Raw genomic sequence first — 22,616 nt, 5'->3', positions numbered from 1 at the left:
TCTTTATTCTGTAGGTCCATACGATTAAAATGATACCCTACTTATATAGGTTTGATTTTGTCGGACTTCTGGAAAAAATTATAACTACATGCAGGAAAATTAATACGTTTAAAAATGTCATCTTCTGACCCCTATAACTTTTTTATTTTTCCGTGTATGGGGCTAATTTTTTGCGCCGTGATCTGAAGTTTTTAACGGTACCATTTTTGCATTGATAGGACTTATTGATCGCTTTTTATTCATTTTTAAATGATATAAAAAGTGACGAAAAAGGCACTATTTTGGACTTTGGAATTTTTTTGCGCGCACGCCATTGACCGAGCGGTTTAATTAATGATATATTTTTATAATTCGGACATTTCCGCACGTGGTGATACCATATATGTTTTTTTTTTTTTTTTTTTTTATTTACACTGTGTTTTTTTTTTTTTATTGGAAAAGGGGGGTGATTCAAATTTTAATAGGGGAGGAGTTAAATGATCTTTATTCACTTTTTTTTTGCAGTGTTATAGGTCCCATAGGGGACTATAACACTGCACACACTGATCTTCATCATTGATCACTGGTTTCTCATAAGAAACCAGTGATCAACGATTCTGCCGCATGACTGCTCATGCCTGGATCTCAGGCACTGAGCAGTCATTCGGCAATCGGACAGCGAGGAGGCAGGTAGGGGCCCTCCAGCTGTCCTGTAAGCTGTTCGGGATGCCGCGATTAGCCGCGGCTATCCCGAACAGCCCGACTGAGCTAGCCGTCAACTTTCACTTTCAGCCGCGCGGCTCAGCTCTGAGCGCGCGGCTAAAGGGTTAATAGCGCGCTGCGCTGCGCCGCGATCGGCGCTGCGCGCTATTAGAGGTGGGTGCCAGCTTCACTAAGACGCCGGGCCCGCCGTGATATGACGCGGGGTTACTGTGTAACCCCGCGTTATATCGGGAGAGCAGGACCAAGGACGTACCGGTACGTCCTTGGTCCTTAAGGGGTTAAAAAAAAAATTTAGAAAAGTTTTCCAACGGAGTACCCCTTTAACCACTTAGGGACCAAGGGCGTACAGGTACGCTCCCCTTAGTGACGCCGGACAAAAATGTACGTCCTGGTGAGCTAGTACTTAACGCACCAGGACATACATTTACGTCCTATGCATAACCGCAAGCATCAGAGCAATGCTCGAGTCATGCGCAGCAGGTCCCGGCTGCTGATAGCGATCGCACGGATATCCGCCATTAACCCCTCAGATGCCGTGATCAATACAAATCACGGCATCTGCAGCATCGCGGTCACTAAAATGGATGATTGGTTCGCCAGCAGCGCTGCCGCGGCGATCCGATCATCCAGAATGGCAGACGGAGGTCCCCTTACGCTGCCTTCCACGGGCTTTCTGCACTGGTTTGCGATTGAGCAGACCAGAACAGAAGATGACCGATAATACTGATCAGTGCTATGTCCTATGCATAGCACTGAACAGTATTAGCAATCGAATGATTTCTATAAATAGTCCCCTATGGGGACTATTAAAGTGTAAAAATAAAAGTAAAAAAAAAAATGTAAAAAAATTTGAAAAACTCCCTCCCCCCATAAAAACGTAAATTGTCCCATTTTCCATATTTCACCCCCAAAAAGTGTTAAAAAAATATACGGTGAACGGCATGAACGTAAAAATATAAAAATAAAAATCCAAAATAGCTGCATTTTTATAACATTTTATTCCCCAAAAAATTTATAAAAACATTTATTAAAAGCTTTACATAAGCAAATATGGTATCAATAAAAACTACAGATCAGGGCGCAAAAAACGAGCCCTCATACCGCCGCTTATACGGAAAAGTGAAAAAGTTATAGGTCTTCAAAATAGGGGGATTTTAAACGTACTAATTTGGTTAAAAAGTTTGCGATTTTTTTTTAAGCGCAATAGTAGTAGAAAAGTATGTTATCATGGGTATCATTTTAATCGTATTGACCCAAAGAATAAAGAAAACTTGTCATTTTTACCTTAAATTGTATAGCGTGACAACGAAACCTTCCAAAATTAGCAAAATTGCGGTTTTCTTTTTCATTTCCCCACACAAATAGAATTTTTTGGGTTGCGCTATACATTTTATGGTAAAGTGAGTGTGCATTACAACGGACAACTGGTTGCGCAAAAAAACAAGCCCTCATAGTAGTCTGTTGATGAAAATATAAAAGAGTTATGATTTTTTGAAGGCAAGGAGGAAAAAACGTAAAAAGGCCCAAATGGGCTGAGTCCTTAAGGGGTTAAGGATCAAGGGCGTACCTGTACGCCCTTCGGAATTTCGGTCCCCGCCGAACGCCAGGCGGGGACCGGACCGGGGTGACTGCGGTTATCTATCAGCAGGCACCCCGTACAAATGCCCCATGTCGGTAATTGCTGCAAATCGCTGGTGAATTCACGTGATTTGTGACGATTCTGGGTCATACGGGTCTCCAATGACCCGATTATTTATTCCAATAGATTCCCTTTATGGAAATCCAAAAATACCCTAATTTCCCATATACTTATTTTATTTTTATTCCCATAAGCTTTAATAATTTCCACACAATTAAAAACTGATAGTGCTGTATGCCCTTGTAATGTACTTTCATTGATTTGTCAATATAAGAGCTCTTGCTAACGAATAGTAGCTGAATGTGTCTGCAGATCACATCCTATTGCTTCCTTAGGCAGCAGCACTATTTAATCAAGGAAGCAATAGGATGTGATCTGCAGACACATTCAGCTACTATTCGTTAGCAAGATAGCGCACAGCGGCAGAGCTCTTATATTGACAAAGCAATGAAAGTACATTACAAGGGCATACAGCACTATCAGTTTTTAATTGTGTGGAAATTATTAAAGCTGATGGGAATAAAAATAAAATAAGTATATGGGAAATTAGGGTATTTTTGGATTTCCATAAAGGGAATCTATTGGAATAAAGTTAACCCTCCATATACTGGTCTTGACCAGTTATGGTGAATGGTCCAATGACCCGGAAAATAAGGGGGATTGGGGTTGACCAAGACACCCACAATCCCCCTGAAGGGATAGGAGTGAGGTGGCAGGGGTGCCACCCCTCCTATCCCTGCTATTGGTCTTTCAGAATCAACGACCAATAGCAGATCGGGGACGAGGGGGGGGGGGGGGGGCGGGCGGTCGTCGTTCGGTTTCCCCGCTCTGCCCACCCACTGTTGTCATGGCAGAACGGGGAAACCAACGGGGACCGGCGCCGAAGGTCCACTTACCCATTGGCGGTGGCAGCAGGCGGCGATCGGCGGCAGCAGAGGACGGCGATGCGGCTCTCTGGATCCTACGGAAGCCGGTGAGTTGCCTAGCAACATATGGAGGGATACAGTTTAGAGACCACTATACAGTGGTCTCTAAACTGTAGCCCTCCAGATGTTGCATAACTACAACTCCCAGCATGCCCAGACAGCTGTTTGCAACAGCTGTAGGGCTACATTTTGGAGATCACTTTGCAGTGGTCTCTAAACTGTGGCCCTCTAGATCTTGCAAAACTTCCACTCCTAGCATGCCCAAACAGGTGTCTTGGCATGCTGGGAGTTGTAGTTGCATACCTCCAGCTGTTGCATAACTACATAACTGCATGTACATGCTGGGAGTCGTAGTTTTGCAACAGCTGGAGGCACACTGGTTGGAAAATACTGAGTTAGGTAACAGAACTTAACTGAAGGTTTTCCTACCAGTGTGCCTCCAGCTGTTGCAAAAGTACAACTCCCAGCATGCACGGTCTGTCAGTGCATGCTGGGAGTTGTAGTTTTGAAACAGCTGGAGGTTTGCCCCCCCCCCCCCCCCAATGTGAATGTTCATGGTACATTCACACGAGCGGGTTTACAGTGAGTTTCCTGCTTCAAGTTTGAGCTGCGGCAAATTTTTTTGCCGCAGCACAAACTCCTAGCGGGAAACTCATTGTAACCCTAAAAACACTACACTACACTAAGAAAATAAAGAGTAAAACACTACATATACACCCCTTACACTGTGCCCCCCCCCCCCCCCCCCGCTAATAAAAATGAAAAACGTCCAGGCATGCTGGGAGTTTAGCAACAGCTGGAAGCACCCTGTTTGGGAATCACTGGCGTAGAATACCCCTATGTCCACTCCTATGCAATCCCTAATTTAGTCCTCAAATGTGCATGGCGCTCTCTCACTTCGGAGTCCTGTTGTATTTCAAGGAAACAGTTTAGGGCCACATATGGGGTATTTCCGTACTCAAGAGAAATTGCACTACAAATTTTGTTGGGCCCCAAAATTTGTAACGCAATTTCTCCTGAGTATCGAAATAGCCCATATGTAGGCGTAAAATGCTCTGTGGACGCACAACAAGGCTCAGGAGTGAGAGCGCACTATGTACATTTGAGGCCTAAATTGGTGATTTGCACAGGGGTGGCTGATTTTACAATGGTTCTGACATAAATGCAAAAAAATAAATACCCACATGTGACCCCATTTTGGAAACTACACCCTCACGGAATAATAACAAGGGGTATAGTGAGTCTTAACACCCCACAGGTGTTTGAAGAATTTTCATTAACCCCTTAAGGACACAGACCATTTTCACCTCTAGGACGCAGCCCTTTTTTGCACATCTGACCACTGTCACTTTAAACATTAATAACTCTGGAATGCTTTTACTTATCAATCTGATTCCGAGATTGTTTTTTCGTGACATAATCTACTTTAACATAGTGGTAAATTTTTGTGGTAACTTGCATCCTTTCTTGGTGAAAAATCCCAAAATTTGATGAAAAAATTGAACATTTTGCATTTTTCTAACTTTGAAGCTCTCTACTTGTAAGGAAAATGGATATTCCAAATATTTTTTTTTGGGATTCACATATACAATATGTCTACTTTATATTTTCATCATAAAATTGACAAGTGTTTACTTTTGGAAGACACCAGAGGGCTTCAAAGTTCAGCAGCAATTTTACAATTTTTCACAAAATTTTCAAACTCGCTATTTTTCATGGACCAGTTCAGGTTTGAAGTGGATTTGAAGGGTCTTCATATTAGAAATACCCCATAAATGACCCCAGTACATAAACTGCACCCCCAAAGTATTCAAAATGACATTCAGTAAGTGTTTTAACCTTTTAGGTGTTTCACAGGAAAAGCAGCAAAGTGAAGGAGAAAATTCAAAATCTTCATTTTTTACACATGCATGTTCTTGTAGACCCAATTTTTGAATTTTTACAAGGGGTAAAAGGATAAAATTTATACTTGAGTTTGTAGCCCAATTTCTCTCGAGTAAGCACATACCTCATATGTCTATGTAAATTGTTCGGCGGGCGCAGTAGAGGGCTCAGAAGCGAAGGAGCGACAAGGGGATTTTGGAGAGTACGTTTTTCTGAAATGGTTTTTTGGGGGCATGTTGCATTTAGCCAGCCCCTATGGTGCCAAAACAGCAAAAAAAAAAAAACATGGCATACCATTTTGGAAACTAGACCCCTTGAGGAACGTAACAAGGAATTAAGTGAGCCTTAATACCCCACAGGATAATAGCAGAAAATACCCCCCAAAATTTGTAACCCCATCTCTTCTGAGTATGGAGGTACCCCATAAGTTGACCTGAAGTGCATTACGGGCGAACTACAATGCTCAGAAGAGAAGGAGTCATATTTGGCTTTTTGAGAGCAAATTTTGCTCGGGGGGCATGTCGCATTTAGGAAGCCCCTATGGTGCCAGGACAGCAAAAAAAACGACATGGCATACCATTTTGGAAACTAGACCCTTCGGGGAACGTAACAAGGGGTTAAGTGAACCTTAATACCCCACAGGTGTTTCACGACTTTTGCATATGTAAAAAAAAAAATTTTTTTTTTTACCAAAAATGCTTGGTTTAGCAAAAATTTTACATTTTTAAAAAAGGTAATAGCAGAAAATACCCCCCAACATTTGAAGCACAATTTCTCCCGATTCAGAAAACACCCAATATGGGGATGAAAAGTGCTCTGCTGGTGCACTACAGGTCTCAGAAGAGAAGGAGTCACATTTGGCTTTTTGGAAGCAAATTTTTCTCTGGGGGCATGCCGCATTTAGGAAGCACCTATGGTGCCAGGACAGAAAAAAAAAACCACATGGCATACCATTTTGGAAACTAGACCCCTTGGGGAACGTAACAAGGGGTAAAGTGAACCTTAATACCCTACAGGTGTTTCACGACTTTTGCATATGTAAAAAAAGAATTATTTTTTTTTTAAACTAAAATGCTTGTTTTCCCCCAAATTTTACATTTTTACAAGGGATAATAGCAGAAAATACCCCCCAAAATTTGTAACCCCATCTCTTCTGAGTATGGAAATACCCAATAAGTGGACGTGAAGTGCACTGGGGGCGAACTATAATGCTCAGAAGAGAAGGAGCATCATTGAGCTTTTGGAGAGAATTTGGCCATGTGCATTTCCAAAGCCCCCCCGTGGTGCCAGAACAGTGGACCCCCCCACATGTGACCCCATTTTTAAAACTACACCCCTCACGGAAGGTAATAAGGTGTGCAGGGAGAATTTACACCCCACTGGCATTTGACGGATCTTTGGAACAGTGGGCTGTGCAAATTAAAAATTTTATTTTTCATTTTCACAGACCCGTTTCAAAGATCTGTCAGACACCTGTGGGGTGTAAATGCTCACTGTACCCCTTGTTACATTCCGTGAGGGGTGTGGTTTCCAAAATGGGGTCACATGTGGGTATTTATTGTTTTGCACTTATGTCAGAACCGCTGTAAAATCAGCCACCCCTGTGCAAATCACCAATTTAGACCTCAAATTTACATGGTGCACTCTCCCTTCTGAGCCTTGTTGTGCGTCCCCAGAACACTTTGCGCCCACATATGGGGTATCTCCGTCCTCAGGAGAAATTGTGTTACAAATTTTGGAGGCTTTTTTTCTTTTATCGCTTGTGAAATTTTAAAGTATGGGGCAACACCAGTATGTTAGTGTACAAAAATGTTTTTTTTTTTACACCAACATGCTGGTGTAGACCCCAACTTTACCTTTTCATAAGGGGTAAAAGGAGAAAAAGCCCCCCAAAATTTGTTGGGCAATTTCTCCCGAGTACGACGATACCCCATATGTGGCCCTAAACTGTTGCCTTGAAATACGACAGGGCTCCAAAGTGAGAGCGCCATGTGCATTTGAGGCCTAAATTAGGGATTTGCATAGGGGTGGACATAGGGGTATTCTACACCAGTGATTCTCAAACAGGGTGCCTCCAGCTGTTGCTAAACTCCCAGCATGCTTGGACAGTCAATGGCTGTCCGGAAATGCTGGGAGTTTTTGTTTTGCAACAGCTGGAGGCTCCGTTTTGGAAACACTGCTGTAGGATACGTTTTTCATTTTTATTGGGGGGGAAGGGGTGGGGGGGGGCAGTGTACATGTGTATATGTAGTGTTTTACTCTTTATTTTATGTTAGTGTAGTGTAGTGTTTTTAGGTTACATTCACACTGACGGCGGATTACACTGAGTCTCCTGCTAGGAGTTTGAGCTGCGGCTGCTGCAGCTCAAACTTGAAGCAGGGAACTCACTGTAATCCGCCGCCAGTGTGAATGTAACCTGTACATTCACATGGGAGGGGGGGGGGGGGGGCAAAACTACAACTCGCAGCATGCACTGACAGAACATGCATGCTGGGAGTTGTAGTTTTGCAACCGCTGGAGGCACACTGGTTGGAAAATACTGAGTTAGGTAATAGAACCTATTACCTAACTCGGTATTTCCCAACCAGTGTGCCTCCAGCTGTTGCAGAACTACAACTCTCAGCATGTACTGATTGCCAAAGGGAATGCTGGGAGATGTAGTTATGCAACAGCTGGAGGCACGCAAGTACAACTCCCAGCATGCCAAGACAGCCATTTGCTGTTCCTGAATGCTGGGAGTTGTAGTTTTGCAAGATTTAGAGGGGTTCAGTATGCAGATCACTGACAGTGGTCTCTAAACTGTGGCCCTCCAGATGTTGCAAAACTACAAATCTCAGCATGCTAAGACAGCAAACTGCTGTCTGGGCATGCTGGGAGTTGTAGTTTTGTAACATCTGGAGGGCTACAGTTTAGAGACCACTGTCAGTGATCTCTAGCCTGAACCCCTCTAAATCTTGCAAAACTACAACTCCCAGCATGCCAACACAGCAAACAGCTGTCAAGGCATGGTGGGAGTTGTAGTTTTGCAACATCTGGAGGGCGACAGTTTAGAGACCACTCTCTAAACTGTCGCCCTGCAGATGTTGCTAGGCAACAGACTCCCGGACACGCGTCGTCATACTCACCTCCACCGCCGCCGTGATCACAGCCGCCACCGGGTAAGTGATCGCCGCTGCCGCCGCCGCTACTACCGGGTTCCCCCCGGCTGTGCCCGGACACCGATGGGTGGGCATAGCGGGGGGGAACCGAACTTTAACCCCCCCGCCCCCAGTCTGCTATTGCTCGGTCGCTCGGCCGATCAATAGCAGGGATAGGAGGGGTGGCAACCCTGCCACCTCACTCCTATCTCTTCAAGGGGGATCGAGGGTGTCTTGGACACCCTCGATCCCCCTTATTTTATCGCGGAGCAGCCGTTGATGGGCAGGGGGAGAGCGCTCCCCCTGCAAACACCATAGATGCCGTGATCAGAACTGATCACGGCATCTATGGGGTTAATGCTGCCGGGACCGGCGCGATCGCGGCCCCGGCAGCTGCGCTGGGACTCCGGCTGTGATTGACAGCTGAGTTCCACCCGCGATCTCCTGCGCTGCCCGCGGCAGAGCAGGAGATCGCTTGGACGTATGCATACGTCCATTTGCGCGAACGTGTAATTCGCCTGGACGTATGCATACGTCCAATAGCGGGAAGGGGTTAAAGTTGGATGGGAAAATGAAAAAAAAAAATTTTTTTTCACTAAAAAGCTAGTGTTACCCTAAATTTTTCATTTTCACAAGGGAAAATAGGGAACTCCACCCCGAAAAAATTGGTTACCCCATTTCTTCTAAGTAAGAACATACCCCATATGTGGATGTAAAGTGCTCTGCGGGTGCACTACAATGCTCAGGAGAGAAGGAGTGCTATTGGGATTTTGAAGTGAAAATTTGTCCGGAATTGAAGGCCATGTGTGTTTACAAAGCCCCCATTTTCCAGAACAATGGACCCCCCCACATGTGACCCCATTTTGGAAACTTACATGTAATGTAATAAGGGGTACAGTGAGCATTTACGCCCCACAGGTGTGACAGATTTTTGGAACAGTGGTCCGTGAAAATGAAAAATGTAATTTTTCATTTGCACAGCCCACTGTTCCAAAGATCTGTCAAACATCAGTGGGGTGTAAATGCTCACTGCACCCCTTTTTAAATTCTGTGAGGGGTATAGTTTCCAAAATGGGGTCACATGTGGGGGGGTCCACTGTTCTGGCACAACATGGCCCCTGACTTCCATTCCAAACAAATTCACTCTCCAAAAGCTCAATAGCGCTCTTTCTCTACTGAGCATTGTAGTTTGCCAGCAGAGCACTTGATGTCCACACATGGGGTATTTCCATACTCAGAAGAAATGGGGTTACACATTTTGGGGGTCATTTTCTTCTATTACCCCTTGTAAAAATGGGGGAAAAACTGGCATTTTAGTGAAAAAAAAAATTATTTTCCATTTACACATCAAACTTTAACAAAAAGTCGTCAAACACCTGTGAGGTGTTAAGGCTCACTGGACCCCTTGTTACGTTCCTTGAAGGATGTAGTTTCCAAAATAGTATGCCATGTTTTTTTGTTTTTTGCTGTGCTGGCACCATAGGGGCTTCCTAAATGCGACATGCCCACCAAAAACCATTTCAGCTAAATTTGCTTTCCAAAAGCCAAATGTGACTCCTTCTCTTCTGAGCATTGTAGTTCGCCCGCAGAGCAATATAAATCCCAATATTGGCTATTTCCATTCTCAGAAGAGACGGGGTTACAAATTTTGGGGGGCATTTTCCCCTATTAGCTTTTGTAAAAATGGTAAATTTGGGGGGGAAAACTGCCCTTTATTAAAAAAATTAAATTTTTCATTTACACATCCGATTTTAATGAAAAGTCGTCAAACACCTGTGGGGTGTTAAGGCTCACTGGACCCCTTATGTTCCTTGAGGGGTGTAGTTTCCAAAATGGTATGCCATGTGGGGCTTCCTAAATGTGACATGCCCCCCAAAAACCATTTCAGCAAAATTCACTCTCCAAAATCCCATTGTTGCTCCTTCCCTTCTGAGCCCTCTACTGTGCCCGCCGAACACTTGACATACACATATGAGGTATTTCTTTACTCGAGAGAAATTGGGTTACAAATTTTGGGGGACTTTTTCTCCTATTACCCCTTACAAAAATTCTAAAACTTGGTCTTCAAGAACATGCGAGTGTAAAAAATGAAGATTTTGAATTTTCTCCTTCACTTTGCTGCTATTCCTTTGAAACACCTAAAGGGTTAACACACTTACTGAATGTCATTTTGACTACTTTGAGAGGTGCAGTTTTTATAATGGGGTCATTTGTGGGGTATTTATAATCCACTTCAAAACTGAACTGTTTCCTGAAAAATTCCGATTTTTTATATTTTGTGAAAAATTGGAAAATTGCTGCTGAACTTTGAAGCCCTCTGATGTCTTCCAAAAGTAAAAACATGTCAAATTTATGATGCCAACATAAAGTAGACATATTGTATATGTGAATCAATATATCATTTATTTGGTATGTCCATTTTCCTTACAAGCAGAGAGCTTCACAGTTGGAAAAATGCAAAATCTTCAATTTTTTCATCACATTTTTCACTTTTTTACCAAGAAATCATGCAATGAAGTATCGACAAAAATTTATCACTAACATAAAGTAGAATATGTCACGAAAAAATAATCTTGGAATCAGAATGAAAGGTAAGAGCATCCCAGAGTTATTAATGCTTAAAGTGAAAGTGGTCGATGTGCAAAAAATGGCCGGGTCCTACACTGAAAATGGGCTGTGTCCTTAACCCCTTCAGGACCAAGCCCATTTTGGCCTTAAGGACCAGAGCGTTTTTTGCAATTCTGACCACTGTCACTTTAAACATTAATAACTCTGGAATGCTTTTAGTTATCATTCTGATTCCGAGATTGTTTTTTCGTGACATATTCTACTTTAACATGGTGGTAAATTTTTGTGGTAACTTGCATCCTTTCTTGGTGAAAAATCCTAAAATTTGATGAAAAATTTGAAAATTTTGCATTTTTCTAACTTTGAAGCTCTCTGCTTGTAAGGAAAATGTATATTACAAATAAAAAAATATTTTTATTCACATATGCAATATGTCTACTTTATGTATGCATCATAAAAGTGACGTGTTTTTACTTTTGGAAGACACCAGAGGGCTTCAAAGTTCAGCAGCAATTTTCCAATTTTTCACAAAATTTTCAAACTCACTATTTTTCAGGGACCAGCTCAGGTTTGAAGTGGATTTGAAGGGTCTTCATATTAGAAATACCCCACAAAAGACCCCATTATAAAAACTGCACCCCCCCAAAGTATTCAAAATGACATTCAGTCATCATTTTAACCCTTTAGGTGTTTCACAGGAATAGAAGCAAAGTGAAGGAGAAAATTCACAATCTTCATTTTTTACACTTGCATGTTCTTGTAGACCCAATTTTTGAATTTTTACAAGAGGTAAAAGGAGAAAATTTATACTTATATTTGTAGCCCAATTTCTCTCGAGTAAGCACATACCTCATATGTCTATGTAAATTGTTCGGCGGGCGCAGTAGAGGGCTCAGAAGGGAAAGAGCGACAAGGGGATTTTGGAGAGTACGTTTTTCTGAAATGGTTTTTGGGGGGGCATGTTGCATTTAAGAAGCCTCTATGGTGCCAGAACAGCAAAATACCCTCAAATGGCATACCATTTTGGAAACTAGACCCCTTGAGGAACGTAACAAGGAATAAAGTGAGCCTCAATACCCCACAGGTGTTTCAGGACTTTTGCATATGTAAAAAAAAAATATTTTTTTTTTCACAAAAATTGGCATTTCCCCCCCAAATTTCACATTTTTCCAAGGGTTAATAGCAGGAAATACCCCCCAATATTTGTAACCCCTTCTCTTCTGAGTATGGAGGTACCCCATAAGTTGACCTGAAGTACACTACGGGCGAACTACAATGCTCAGAAGAGAAGGAGTCATATTTGGCTTTTTGAGAGCAAATTTTGCTCGGGGGGCATGTCGCATTTAGGAAGCCCCTATGGTGCCAGAACAGCAAAATAAAAACATATGGCATACCATTTTGGAAACTAGACCCCTTGAGGAACATAACAAGGAATAAAGTGAGCCTTAATACCCCACAGGTGTTTCACGACTTTTGCATATGTAAAAAAAAAAATTTTTTATCCACTGAAATGTGTGTTTCCCCCCCAAATTTCACATTTTTCCAAGGGTTAATAGCAGAAAATACCCCAAAAATTTGTAACCCCATCTCTTCTGAGTATGGAGGTACCCCATAAGTTGACCTGAAGTGCACTATGGGCGAACTACAAAGCTCAGAAGAGGAGTCATATTTGGCTTTTTGAGTGCAAATTTCGCTCGGGGGGCATGTCGTATTTAGGAAGCCCCTAAGGTGCCAGAACAGCAAAAAAAAAAAAAAACACATGGCATACTATTTTGGAAACTAGACCCCTTGAGGAACGTAACAAGGGGTACAGTGAACATTTGCCCCCCCACTGGTGTCTGACAGATCTTTGGAACAGTGGGCTGTACAAGTTTTCATTTTCACGGACCACTGTTCCAAAGATCCATCAGACACCTGTGGGGGGTAAATTCTCACTGCACCCCTCATTACATTCCGTGAGGGGTGTCGTTTCCGAAATGGGGTCACATGTGGGTTTTTTTTTTGCGTTTGTCAAAACCGCTGTAACAATCAGCCACCTCTGTGCAAATCACCTCAAATGTACATGGTGCACTCTCCCTTCTGGGCCTTGTTGTGCGCCCCCAGAGGACTTTACGCCCACATATGGGGTATCTCCGTAGTCAGGAGAAACTGCATTACAAATTTTGGGGGGCTTTTTTTCCCTTTTACCTCTTGTGAAAATGTAAAGTATAGGGCAACATCAGCATGTTAGTGTAAAAAATTAAATTTTTTTACACTAACATTCTGGTGTAGACCCCAACATTTCCTTTTCATGAAGGGTTAAAGAAGAAAAAGCCCCCCAAACCTTGTAAAGCAATTTCTCCCGAGTACGGCGATACCCCATATGTGGCCCTAAACTGTTGCCCTGAAATACGACAGGGCTCCAAAGTGTGAGCGCCATGTGCATTTGAGGCCTAAATTAGGGATTTGCATAGGGGTGGACATAGGGGTATTCTACGCCAGTGATTCCCAAACAGGGTGCCTCCAGCTGTTGCAAAACTCCCAGCATGCCTGGACAGTCAACGGCTGTCCGGCAATACTGGGAGTTGTTGTTTTTCAACAGCTGGAGGCTCTGCTTTGGAAACACTGGTGTACCAGACGTTCTTATTGGGGGAGGGGGGCTGTGTAGGGGTATGTGTATATGTAGTGTTTTTAACTTTTTATTTTATTTTGTGTTGGTGTAGTGTAGTGTTTTTAGGGTACAGTCACATGGGCAGGGGATTACAGCGAGTTTCCCAGCGCAAAATTAGCTGCATCTCAAACTTGCAGCGAGAAACCCACTGTAAAACCCTCGTCCATGTGAATGTACCCTGTACATTCACAGGGGGGGGAGAGGGGGTGCACCAGCTGTTGCAAAACCACAACTCCCAGCATGCATGGTCTTTTAGTGCATGCTGGGAGTTATAGTTTTGCAACAGCTGGAGGCACACAGGTTAGGAAACACTGAGTTAGAAACAGACAATGTTTCCCAACCAGTGTGTCTCCAGTTGTTGCAAAACTACAACTCCCAGCATGCCCAGACAGCTGAAGGGCATGCTGGGAGTTGTAGTTCGGCAACATCTGAAGGGCCAGATGTTGCTGAACTAAAACTCCCAGCATGCCTGGACAGTCAGTGCATACTGGGAGTTGTAGTTTTGCAACAGCTGGAAGAGCACAGATTGGAGACCATTATACAATGGTCTCCAAACTGGGGCCCTCCAGATGTTGCAAAACTACAACTCCCAGCATGCCCAGACAGCCAAAGGCTGTCTAGGCATGCTGGGAGTTGTAGTTTTCAGACTCCTAGAAGCAGAAGTGAAGATCTTCACTGCTGCTTCTGAGGACCACATACTTACCTGCCGGTCCCGTCGCTGCTCGTCCACGTGGCCGGTCCCGCGCTGCTCCTCGGTCCCGCCGCTGGTTCGGGTAAGTCCGCCGGTCCCCACGTGTTCCCCCACCTATGCCGCGAGCCCCCGCAGCCATCGTCCCCCGTTCTGCCCGACTTCCAGGGGCGGGCAGTGCGGGGGATCTGAACTTTCACCCCAGATCACTGTGATTGGTCCACAGGGACCAATCACAGTGATCGCTGACCAGGACCATCAATGGATGGTCCTGGGGGTGAAGCAGAAGTTGTCCCCTGCTGGAAACAGCGGGACTTCTGCTGGTTAACAAGTGCGATGCTGCGCATCACCGGGTTAACTGAATGTCATTTATAAACGTCGGGATGCGCGAACGCACTGCACAACCTGGCGTTTATATATGACATTCTGGGGGAAGGGGTTAAAGGGGTAATCCGGTGGAAAACATTTTTTTTTTAAAATCAACTGATGCCAGAAAGTTTAACAGATTTGTAAATACTTCTATTAAAAAATATTTACCCTTCCCCTACCTTTTAGCAGCTGTATGCTATAAAGGAAGTTCTTTTCTTTTTTAATTTATTTTTTGTCTTGTCCATAGTGCTCTCTGCTGACACCTCTGTCCATGTCAGGAACTGTCCAGAGCAGCATAGGTTTGCAATGGGGATTTTCCCCTGCTCTGGACAGTTCCTGATACGGGCATCAGGTGTCAGCAGAGAGCAATGTGGACAAGACAAAAAAGAAATTCTAAAAGAAAATAATTTCCTCTTTAGCATACAGCTGATAAAAAGTACTGGAAGGGTAAAGATTTTTTAATAGAAGTAATTTACAAATGGGGCCCCCCGCGATCTCTCTGTACGGGGCCCTGGCTCGCTGGCCAGATAGAGCATGTTGACCACCGCACAAACAGACACGCCCCCTCAATACTTCGCTATGGCAGAGATTGCCAAAGGCAGCATTCTGGCTCTGCCATAGAGTTGTATTGCGTTAGCGTGTCAGCCGCCGCTTCATGCCGTGGTCAACACGCGCTATCTGGCCGGCGAGCCGGGGCCCCGTACAGAGAGATCACAGGGGGCCCCAGAGGTCAGACCCCCCGCGATCTGAAACTTATCCCCTATCCTTAGGATAGGGGATACGTTTTTCACCACTGGACTACTCCTTTAACCCCTTAAGGACCAGGCCAATTTTATTTTAGCATTTTCGTTTTTTCCTCCTCGCCGTCTAAAATCCGTAACTCTTTCATATTTTCATCTACAGACCCATATAAGAGCTTGTTTTTGCGTGACCAATTGTACTTTGTAATGAAACCTCTAATTTTACCAAAATATGTACGGCAAACTCAAAAAATATTTTTTTAGGGAAGAAATGTAAATGAAAACCACAATTTTGCACATTTTGGAGGGTTTCGTTTTCACACTGTACAATTTAAGGTAAAAATGACGTGTTCTTTATTCTGTGGGTCAATACGATTAAAATTATACTTTTATATTTTGTACCGCTTAAAAAAAAAAAAAAAATCGAAAACTTTTTGTACAAAATCAGTAATCTAAAATCACCCTCTTTTGACCACCTATAACTTTTTCACTTTTCCGTATATAGGGTGGTATGAGGGCTAATTTTTTTGCGCCGTCATCTGAACTTTTTATCGATACTGCATTTGCATATATAAAACTTTTATATCATTTTTTAAATAAAATGTGACCAAAAAAAGCTGCATTTTTTGACTTTTTTTTTACGTTTACGCCGTTCACCGATCATGTTTTTTTTTTCTGTCCCTGCCTATTGCCCTTCTATCCCTAACACCCTCCCTGCCTTTATTTTTTTTTACTATTTTTAAAATGGCATTTAGTCTGCCTGGCAGTGTGCTCACTATCAGGAAGACTTCCCCAGCAGGCACCACGTCACTGATGCCTGCTGGGGACGACACTTCCGCCCTTAGTTCTCCTAACAGGGTGCCTCCAGCTGTTTCACCAATACAACTCCCAGCATGCCCTGACATCTATTGGCTGTCAGGGCATGCTGGGAGTTGTAGTGGTAAAACAACTGGAGGCACCCAGGACAGGAGCTTCATGGGGGAAGGAGTGAGACAGGAGCCGATGTGGGAGGGACGGGTGTGGGGGAGCCTCTTCCTGCCGCTCGGTGAGTAACACCCAAACACCCCTCCGTGCCCCCTGTACCTTGCATCAGTGCCCCCCATCCCCCCCGTACCTTGCAGCAGCGCCCCCCCATCCCCCCCGCACCTTGCAGCAGCACCCCCCGCGCCCCCCGTACCTTGCAGGAGCAGCACCCCCGCGCCCCCAGCACCTTGCAGCAGGGCCGTCGGTGAGTGCGGGAAGCCGATGCGAAGCCCTGGCTGTTACTGCGCCTGCGCAAAATTTCGACTGATGCCCTGCCGGAATCAGTCAGAATTTTGCAGTGACGTCACTCCGCACTGCATTCGGCCACTAGGAGGGCGCCCCCTAGTGGCCGAATTTCAAATGGCTTTTAAAATGTTTTAAAAGCATTTTTTTTAAATAAAAGTATATTAGAGATATGTTGTAGTACTTAAGTACTACAACATATCAAAAAAAAAATTTCATGACAGTGCCCATTTAAATAATTATACCATCGCTTCCTGTATAGAATACCCTTAAAGGAAATTGCTGCCATGTATTTTTATGGATCCCTGTAGACCATAAAATAGAGTGTAGCTCTAAAAATAAATAAATAGATAAAATACCAGTGCTATATAAATATGTTTTTATTTTATTTGGGGGATAAATAGAGAATGATAAAAAATATGAATTTATCTATATCAGCAACAAGAAGGGGTGATGTAGGGCTCAATTAGCCAATGTTGCTCCCGATGTGAGGTAGCTACAAAAAGATAAATATCGGAAATGTGTGAAAATGAAGTTTCTCCAGAGATATATAACAATGATGTAACAGTAAAGGTATGTTTACACACCAAATTGGGCGATGGACTTATGTGGTCGCTGATGTCCCTACTGGGGAAGCTGCATACATGGGTAAGAAGGTGCAAAAAGTGCGAGCCTAAATGGAAATAATAAATAAAATATGCAATGTTTTCCCAATTGTATAGGTAGCAAAAAAAATTTATTGAATGCAAGTCTCAATCTTACAATCCGTACCTATTATTGTCATAAGAAGGTAGGACAACCAAAAGCACGGTATTTTTCCAATGCTGGTGTCTGCGATGTTCTGCAGCGGGTTTATCTATAAATAACTAAAAATCCTACGTCATTTATAGATAAACCCGCTGCAGAACATCGCAAACACCAGCATTGGAAAAATACCGTGCTTTTTGTTGTCCTACCTTCTTATGACAATAATCGGCACGGATTGTAAGGTTGAGACTTGCATTTAATACATTGTTTTTGCTACCTATACAATTGGGAGAATATTGCATATTGAGCCCTACATCACCCCTTCTTGTTGCTAATACAGTGGTCCCTCAAGTTACAATATTAATTGGTTCCAGGACGACCATTGTATGTTGAAACCATTGTATGTTGAGACCAGAACTCTATGGAAACCTGGTAACTGGTTCTGAAGCCACCAAAATGGCGTCCAAAAATAGGAAAAAGTGAGGATTAAAGATAAATAAGTAGATAACCAATACAGATAAAGCAAATCCTTACATATAAAAGTAAGAAAGATCTGCTGGGAGCTATAAATCACTGTCTATTTCAGTGTTTTCCAACCAGGGTGCCTTCAGCTGTTGCAAAACTACAACTCCCAGCATGCCCGGACAGCCTTTGGCTGTCCGGGCATGCTGGGAGTTGTAGTTTTCCAACAGCTGGGGGCACCCTGCTTGGGAAACACTGGTCTATGTAGAGGACAGAAGCTTCTTCAGGGTCCTGCACAGAACACGCAATGTGCTAAAAAAGTAACATGGAGCCTCCCTCACCTGTTGCCCAAAGGAGAAGCTAACCCTGGCACATGTAAAGAGTACAGAACATGTAATACCTCCCTGTACTGTAGGGGGCGCTACCAGACACCAGTCAGTGCATACACTTCAGTAATACAGGTAAATAGTAGTACAGAACATGTAATACCTCCCTGTACTGTAGGGGGCGCTACCAGACACCAGTCAGTGCATACACTTCAGTAATACAGGTAAATAGTAGTACAGAACATGTAATACCTCCCTGTACTGTAGGCTACCAGACAGCGAGTCAGTACATGCACTTTAGGAAAACACAGGTTTTACCAGTGAAATATCCATTCTGATTGGTCGGTTCTTCCAGTCATGCACACGTTTCCCAGATTCCATAACATTGTATGTCGAGTCTGGTTTCAAGTTACAATGGTCCAGAAAAGACCATTGTATGTTGAAACTATTGGATGTTGAGGCCATTGTAGGTTGAGGGATCACTGTATAGATAAATTCAGATTTTTTTTATATCATTCACTATCTATCCCCCAAATAAAATAAATTTACATAGCGCTGGTATATCTATTTAAAAGTTTTATTGGTAACACTTGTACTGAAGAGGTTCTACGTAACTATGGAAACCTGACAAAACTTCTTCATTGTGAACAGGACCTATATACCATATTTTTTTTTATAAGGACTAATCTGCTGAAAATACAACAAACGCCGTAGCTAGTTCACACTTTTATTGTTTCACACATTTCCGGCTAACTAGTGTCCAGGATACACAAGGACACAGTATACAGCAGGCTCAGGACCGCTAACAAGCATTACTACGGCAGTCTACAGATGTCACAGACAACCGGGCACCGTACAGCTATCGGTCCCCGTTCTCAGTCCCACACCCCAGGCGCATTACCCTTTTCTTGTTCGTGACATTGGAGGCCTTCACGTGAACTCTGGCACGGACCGGGAAAACACGTCAGGTGATCGGCTGAGGGGCGGGGTAAGAGGGACACGACTCGAGTCACGTGATGTCCTGGCGCGGGAGGGGCTGTGTGATACAATCGCCAGAGCTGAAAGAATCGTGTGCATTCTGAGTGGCCTGTGACGAAAGGGCGGGAAGCGAGCCACGAAGAGATTGTATATATGACAGTCACAGGCTTCTCATATGTCTGTATAGTGCAGGTATCTCATATTGTCTCCAGAGACGTCTCCTCCATAGGTGTGCAGTTATCTCAAATAATCTCCTCCATAGGTGTGCAGTTATCTCAAATAATCTCCTCCATAGGTGTGCAGTTATCTCAAATAATCTCCTCCATAGGTGTGCAGCGTGCAGGTATCTCAAATAATCTCCTCCATAGGTGTGCAGCGTGCAGGTATCTCAAATAATCTCCATAGGTGTGCAGCGTGCAGGTATCTCAAATAATCTCCATAGGTGTGCAGCGTGCAGGTATCTCAAATAATCTCCTCCATAGGTGTGCAGCGTGCAGGTATCTCAAATAATCTCCATAGGTGTGCAGTGTGCAGGTATCTCAAATAATCTCCTCCATAGGTGTGCAGCGTGCAGGTATCTCAAATAATCTCCATAGGTGTGCAGTGTGCAGGTATCTCAAATAATCTCCATAGGTGTGCAGCATGCAGGTATCTCAAATAATCTCCATAGGTGTGCAGCGTGCAGGTATCTCAAATAATCTCCTCCATAGGTGTGCAGGTATCTCAAATAATCTCCTCCATAGGTGTGCAGCGTGCAGGTATCTCAAATAATCTCCATAGGTGTGCAGCATGCAGGTATCTCAAATAATCTCCTCCATAGGTGTGCAGCGTGCAGGTATCTCAAATAATCTCCTCCATAGGTGTGCAGCGTGCAGGTATCTCAAATAATCTCCATAGGTGTGCAGTGTGCAGGTATCTCAAATAATCTCCATAGGTGTGCAGCGTGCAGGTATCTCAAATAATCTCCATAGGTGTGCAGCGTGCAGGTATCTCAAATAATCTCCTCCATAGGTGTGCAGGTATCTCAAATAATCTCCATAGGTGTGCAGCGTGCAGGTATCTCAAATAATCTCCATAGGTGTGCAGCATGCAGGTATCTCAAATAATCTCCTCCATAGGTGTGCAGCGTGCAGGTATCTCAAATAATCTCCTCCATAGGTGGGCAGCGTGCAGATATCTCAAATAATCTCCTCCATAGGTGTGCAGCGTGCAGGTATCTCAAATAATCTCCATAGGTGTGCAGCGTGCAGATATTTCAAATAATCTCCTCCATAGGTGTGCAGCATGCAGGTATCTCAAATTATCTCCTCCATAGGTGTGCAGCGTGCAGGTATCTCAAATAATCTCCTCCATAGGTGTGCAGCGTGCAGGTATCTCAAATAATCTCATCCATAGGTGTGCAGCGTGCAGGTATCTCAAATTGTCTCCTCCATAGGTGTGCAGCGTGCAGGTATCTCAAATTATCTCCTCCATAGGTGTGCAGCGTGCAGGTATCTCAAATTATCTCCTCCATAGGTGTGCAGGTATCTCAAATTGTCTCCTCCATAGGTGTGCAGCGTGCAGGTATCTCAAATAATCTCCTCCATAGGTGTGCAGCGTGCAGGTATCTCAAATAATCTCATCCATAGGTGTGCAGCGTGCAGGTATCTCAAATCTCATCCATAGGTGTGCAGCGTGCAGGTATCTCAAATTGTCTCCTCCATAGGTGTGCAGCGTGCAGGTATCTCAAATTATCTCCTCCATAGGTGTGCAGCGTGCAGGTATCTCAAATTATCTCCTCCATAGGTGTGCAGGTATCTCAAATTGTCTCCTCCATAGGTGTGCAGCGTGCAGGTATCTCAAATAATCTCCTCCATAGGTGTGCAGCGTGCAGGTATCTCAAATAATCTCATCCATAGGTGTGCAGCGTGCAGGTATCTCAAATCTCATCCATAGGTGTGCAGCGTGCAGGTATCTCAAATTGTCTCCTCCATAGGTGTGCAGCGTGCAGGTATCTCAAATAATCTCCTCCATAGGTGTACAGCGTGCAGGTATCTCAAATAATCTCCATAGGTGTGCAGCGTGCAGGTATCTCAAATAATCTCCTCCATAGGTGTGCAGCGTGCAGGTATCTCAAATAATCTCCTCCATAGGTGCAGCGTGCAGGTATCTCAAATTGTCTCCTCCATAGGTGTGCAGCATGCAGGTATCTCAAGTTGTCTCCTCCATAGGTGTGCAGGTATCTCAAATTATCTCCTCCATAGGTGTGCAGCGTACAGGTATCTCAAATTATCTCCTCCATAGGTGTGCAGCGTGCAGGTATCTCAAATTGTCTCCTCCATAGTTGTGCAGCATGCAGGTATCTCAAGTTGTCTCCTCCATAGGTGTGCAGGTATCTCAAATTATCTCCTCCATAGGTGTGCAGCGTGCAGGTATCTCAAATTATCTCCTCCATAGGTGTGCAGCATGCAGGTATCTCAAATTGTCTCCTCCATAGGTGTGCAGCATGCAGGTATCTCAAATTGTCTCCTCCATAGGTGTGCAGCATGCAGGTATCTCAAGTTGTCTCCTCCATAGGTGTGCAGGTATCTCAAATTATCTCCTCCATAGGTGTGCAGCGTACAGGTATCTCAAATGCTGCATCCACATGAAGTTGGTTTCTTATTCGGCCAGTTTCTTTTACATGACTATGACAAATAAACCTTTTCTCCACTTATTCCTTATACATAAATGTTGAATATTTGGGAACAATCAGATTAATAAAAAATAAAAATTCTAGATTGTTTGTAATTACTGAAAAAACAATATTAAACAATGGATGAAAGAATTTGCATTTTGAATAAGTAACTGATGAATTTAAGGGGTTAAACACAGTTGGGCCACTAATCTAAGGGTGGAAATAGAAATAGTAAGGACCCCTCCATAATACCCAACTGTATTCAGCCTGGCCAAAGCTGTGGATTGGCATGAAAACAGGTGCCAACCTTGCCAGCCGTATACATTTTGAATAAGTAATTGAGGTATTTAAGGGGTTAAATGCTGTCGAGCCACTGACTTATGGGTAGAAAGAGTAAGGGCCCCTCCATAATACCTAACTGTATCCGGCCTGGCCTAAACAGTGGATTGGTAAGAAAACAGGTGCCAACCTTGCCAACTTTATACATTTCCTGCATTTTGAATAAGTAACAGGTGATTTCAAGGGGTAGTCCAGTGGTGAAAAACTTATCCCCTATCTTAAGGATAGGGGATAAGTTTGAGATCGCGGGGGGTCAGACCGCTGGGGCCCCCTGCGATCTCTCTGTACGGGGGCCAGGCTCTCCGGCCAGATAACGGGTGTCGACCTCAGTACGAAGCGGCGGCCGATACGCCCCCTCAATACATCTCTATGGCATAGCCGGAGATTGCCGAAGGCAGCGCTTCGGCTCTGCCGTAGAGTTGTATTGAGGGGGCGTGTCGGCTGCCGCTTCGTGCGGAGGTCGACACGCCCCCTTCCCGCGGGCTGTCGGGGCTCTGTACAGGAGATCACAGGGGGCCCCAGCGGTCGGACCCCCCGCG

At 44.0% G+C, this 22,616-nt stretch overlaps 1 protein-coding gene across 1 annotated transcript in view; it reads right to left on the bottom strand.

Annotated features, from left to right (window-relative positions):
• Nucleotides 1-19,386, bottom strand: part of LOC130279165 (acyl-CoA dehydrogenase family member 11-like) — a 156,689-nt gene extending 137,303 nt beyond the window's left edge. Inside the window, exon 1 of the mRNA XM_056528680.1 lies at nucleotides 19,006-19,386. Within this exon, the coding sequence (XP_056384655.1) occupies nucleotides 19,006-19,025 (20 nt within the window). The 5' untranslated portion in view covers nucleotides 19,026-19,386. The remainder of the gene's footprint in view (nucleotides 1-19,005) is intronic.
• Nucleotides 19,387-22,616: the final 3,230 nt, after the last annotated feature.

The sequence above is a fragment of the Hyla sarda genome, chromosome 1 (genome assembly GCF_029499605.1).
Source record: "Hyla sarda isolate aHylSar1 chromosome 1, aHylSar1.hap1, whole genome shotgun sequence".
NCBI lineage: Eukaryota > Metazoa > Chordata > Amphibia > Anura > Hylidae > Hyla > Hyla sarda.
This window is presented reverse-complemented; position numbering and strand designations above follow the sequence as displayed.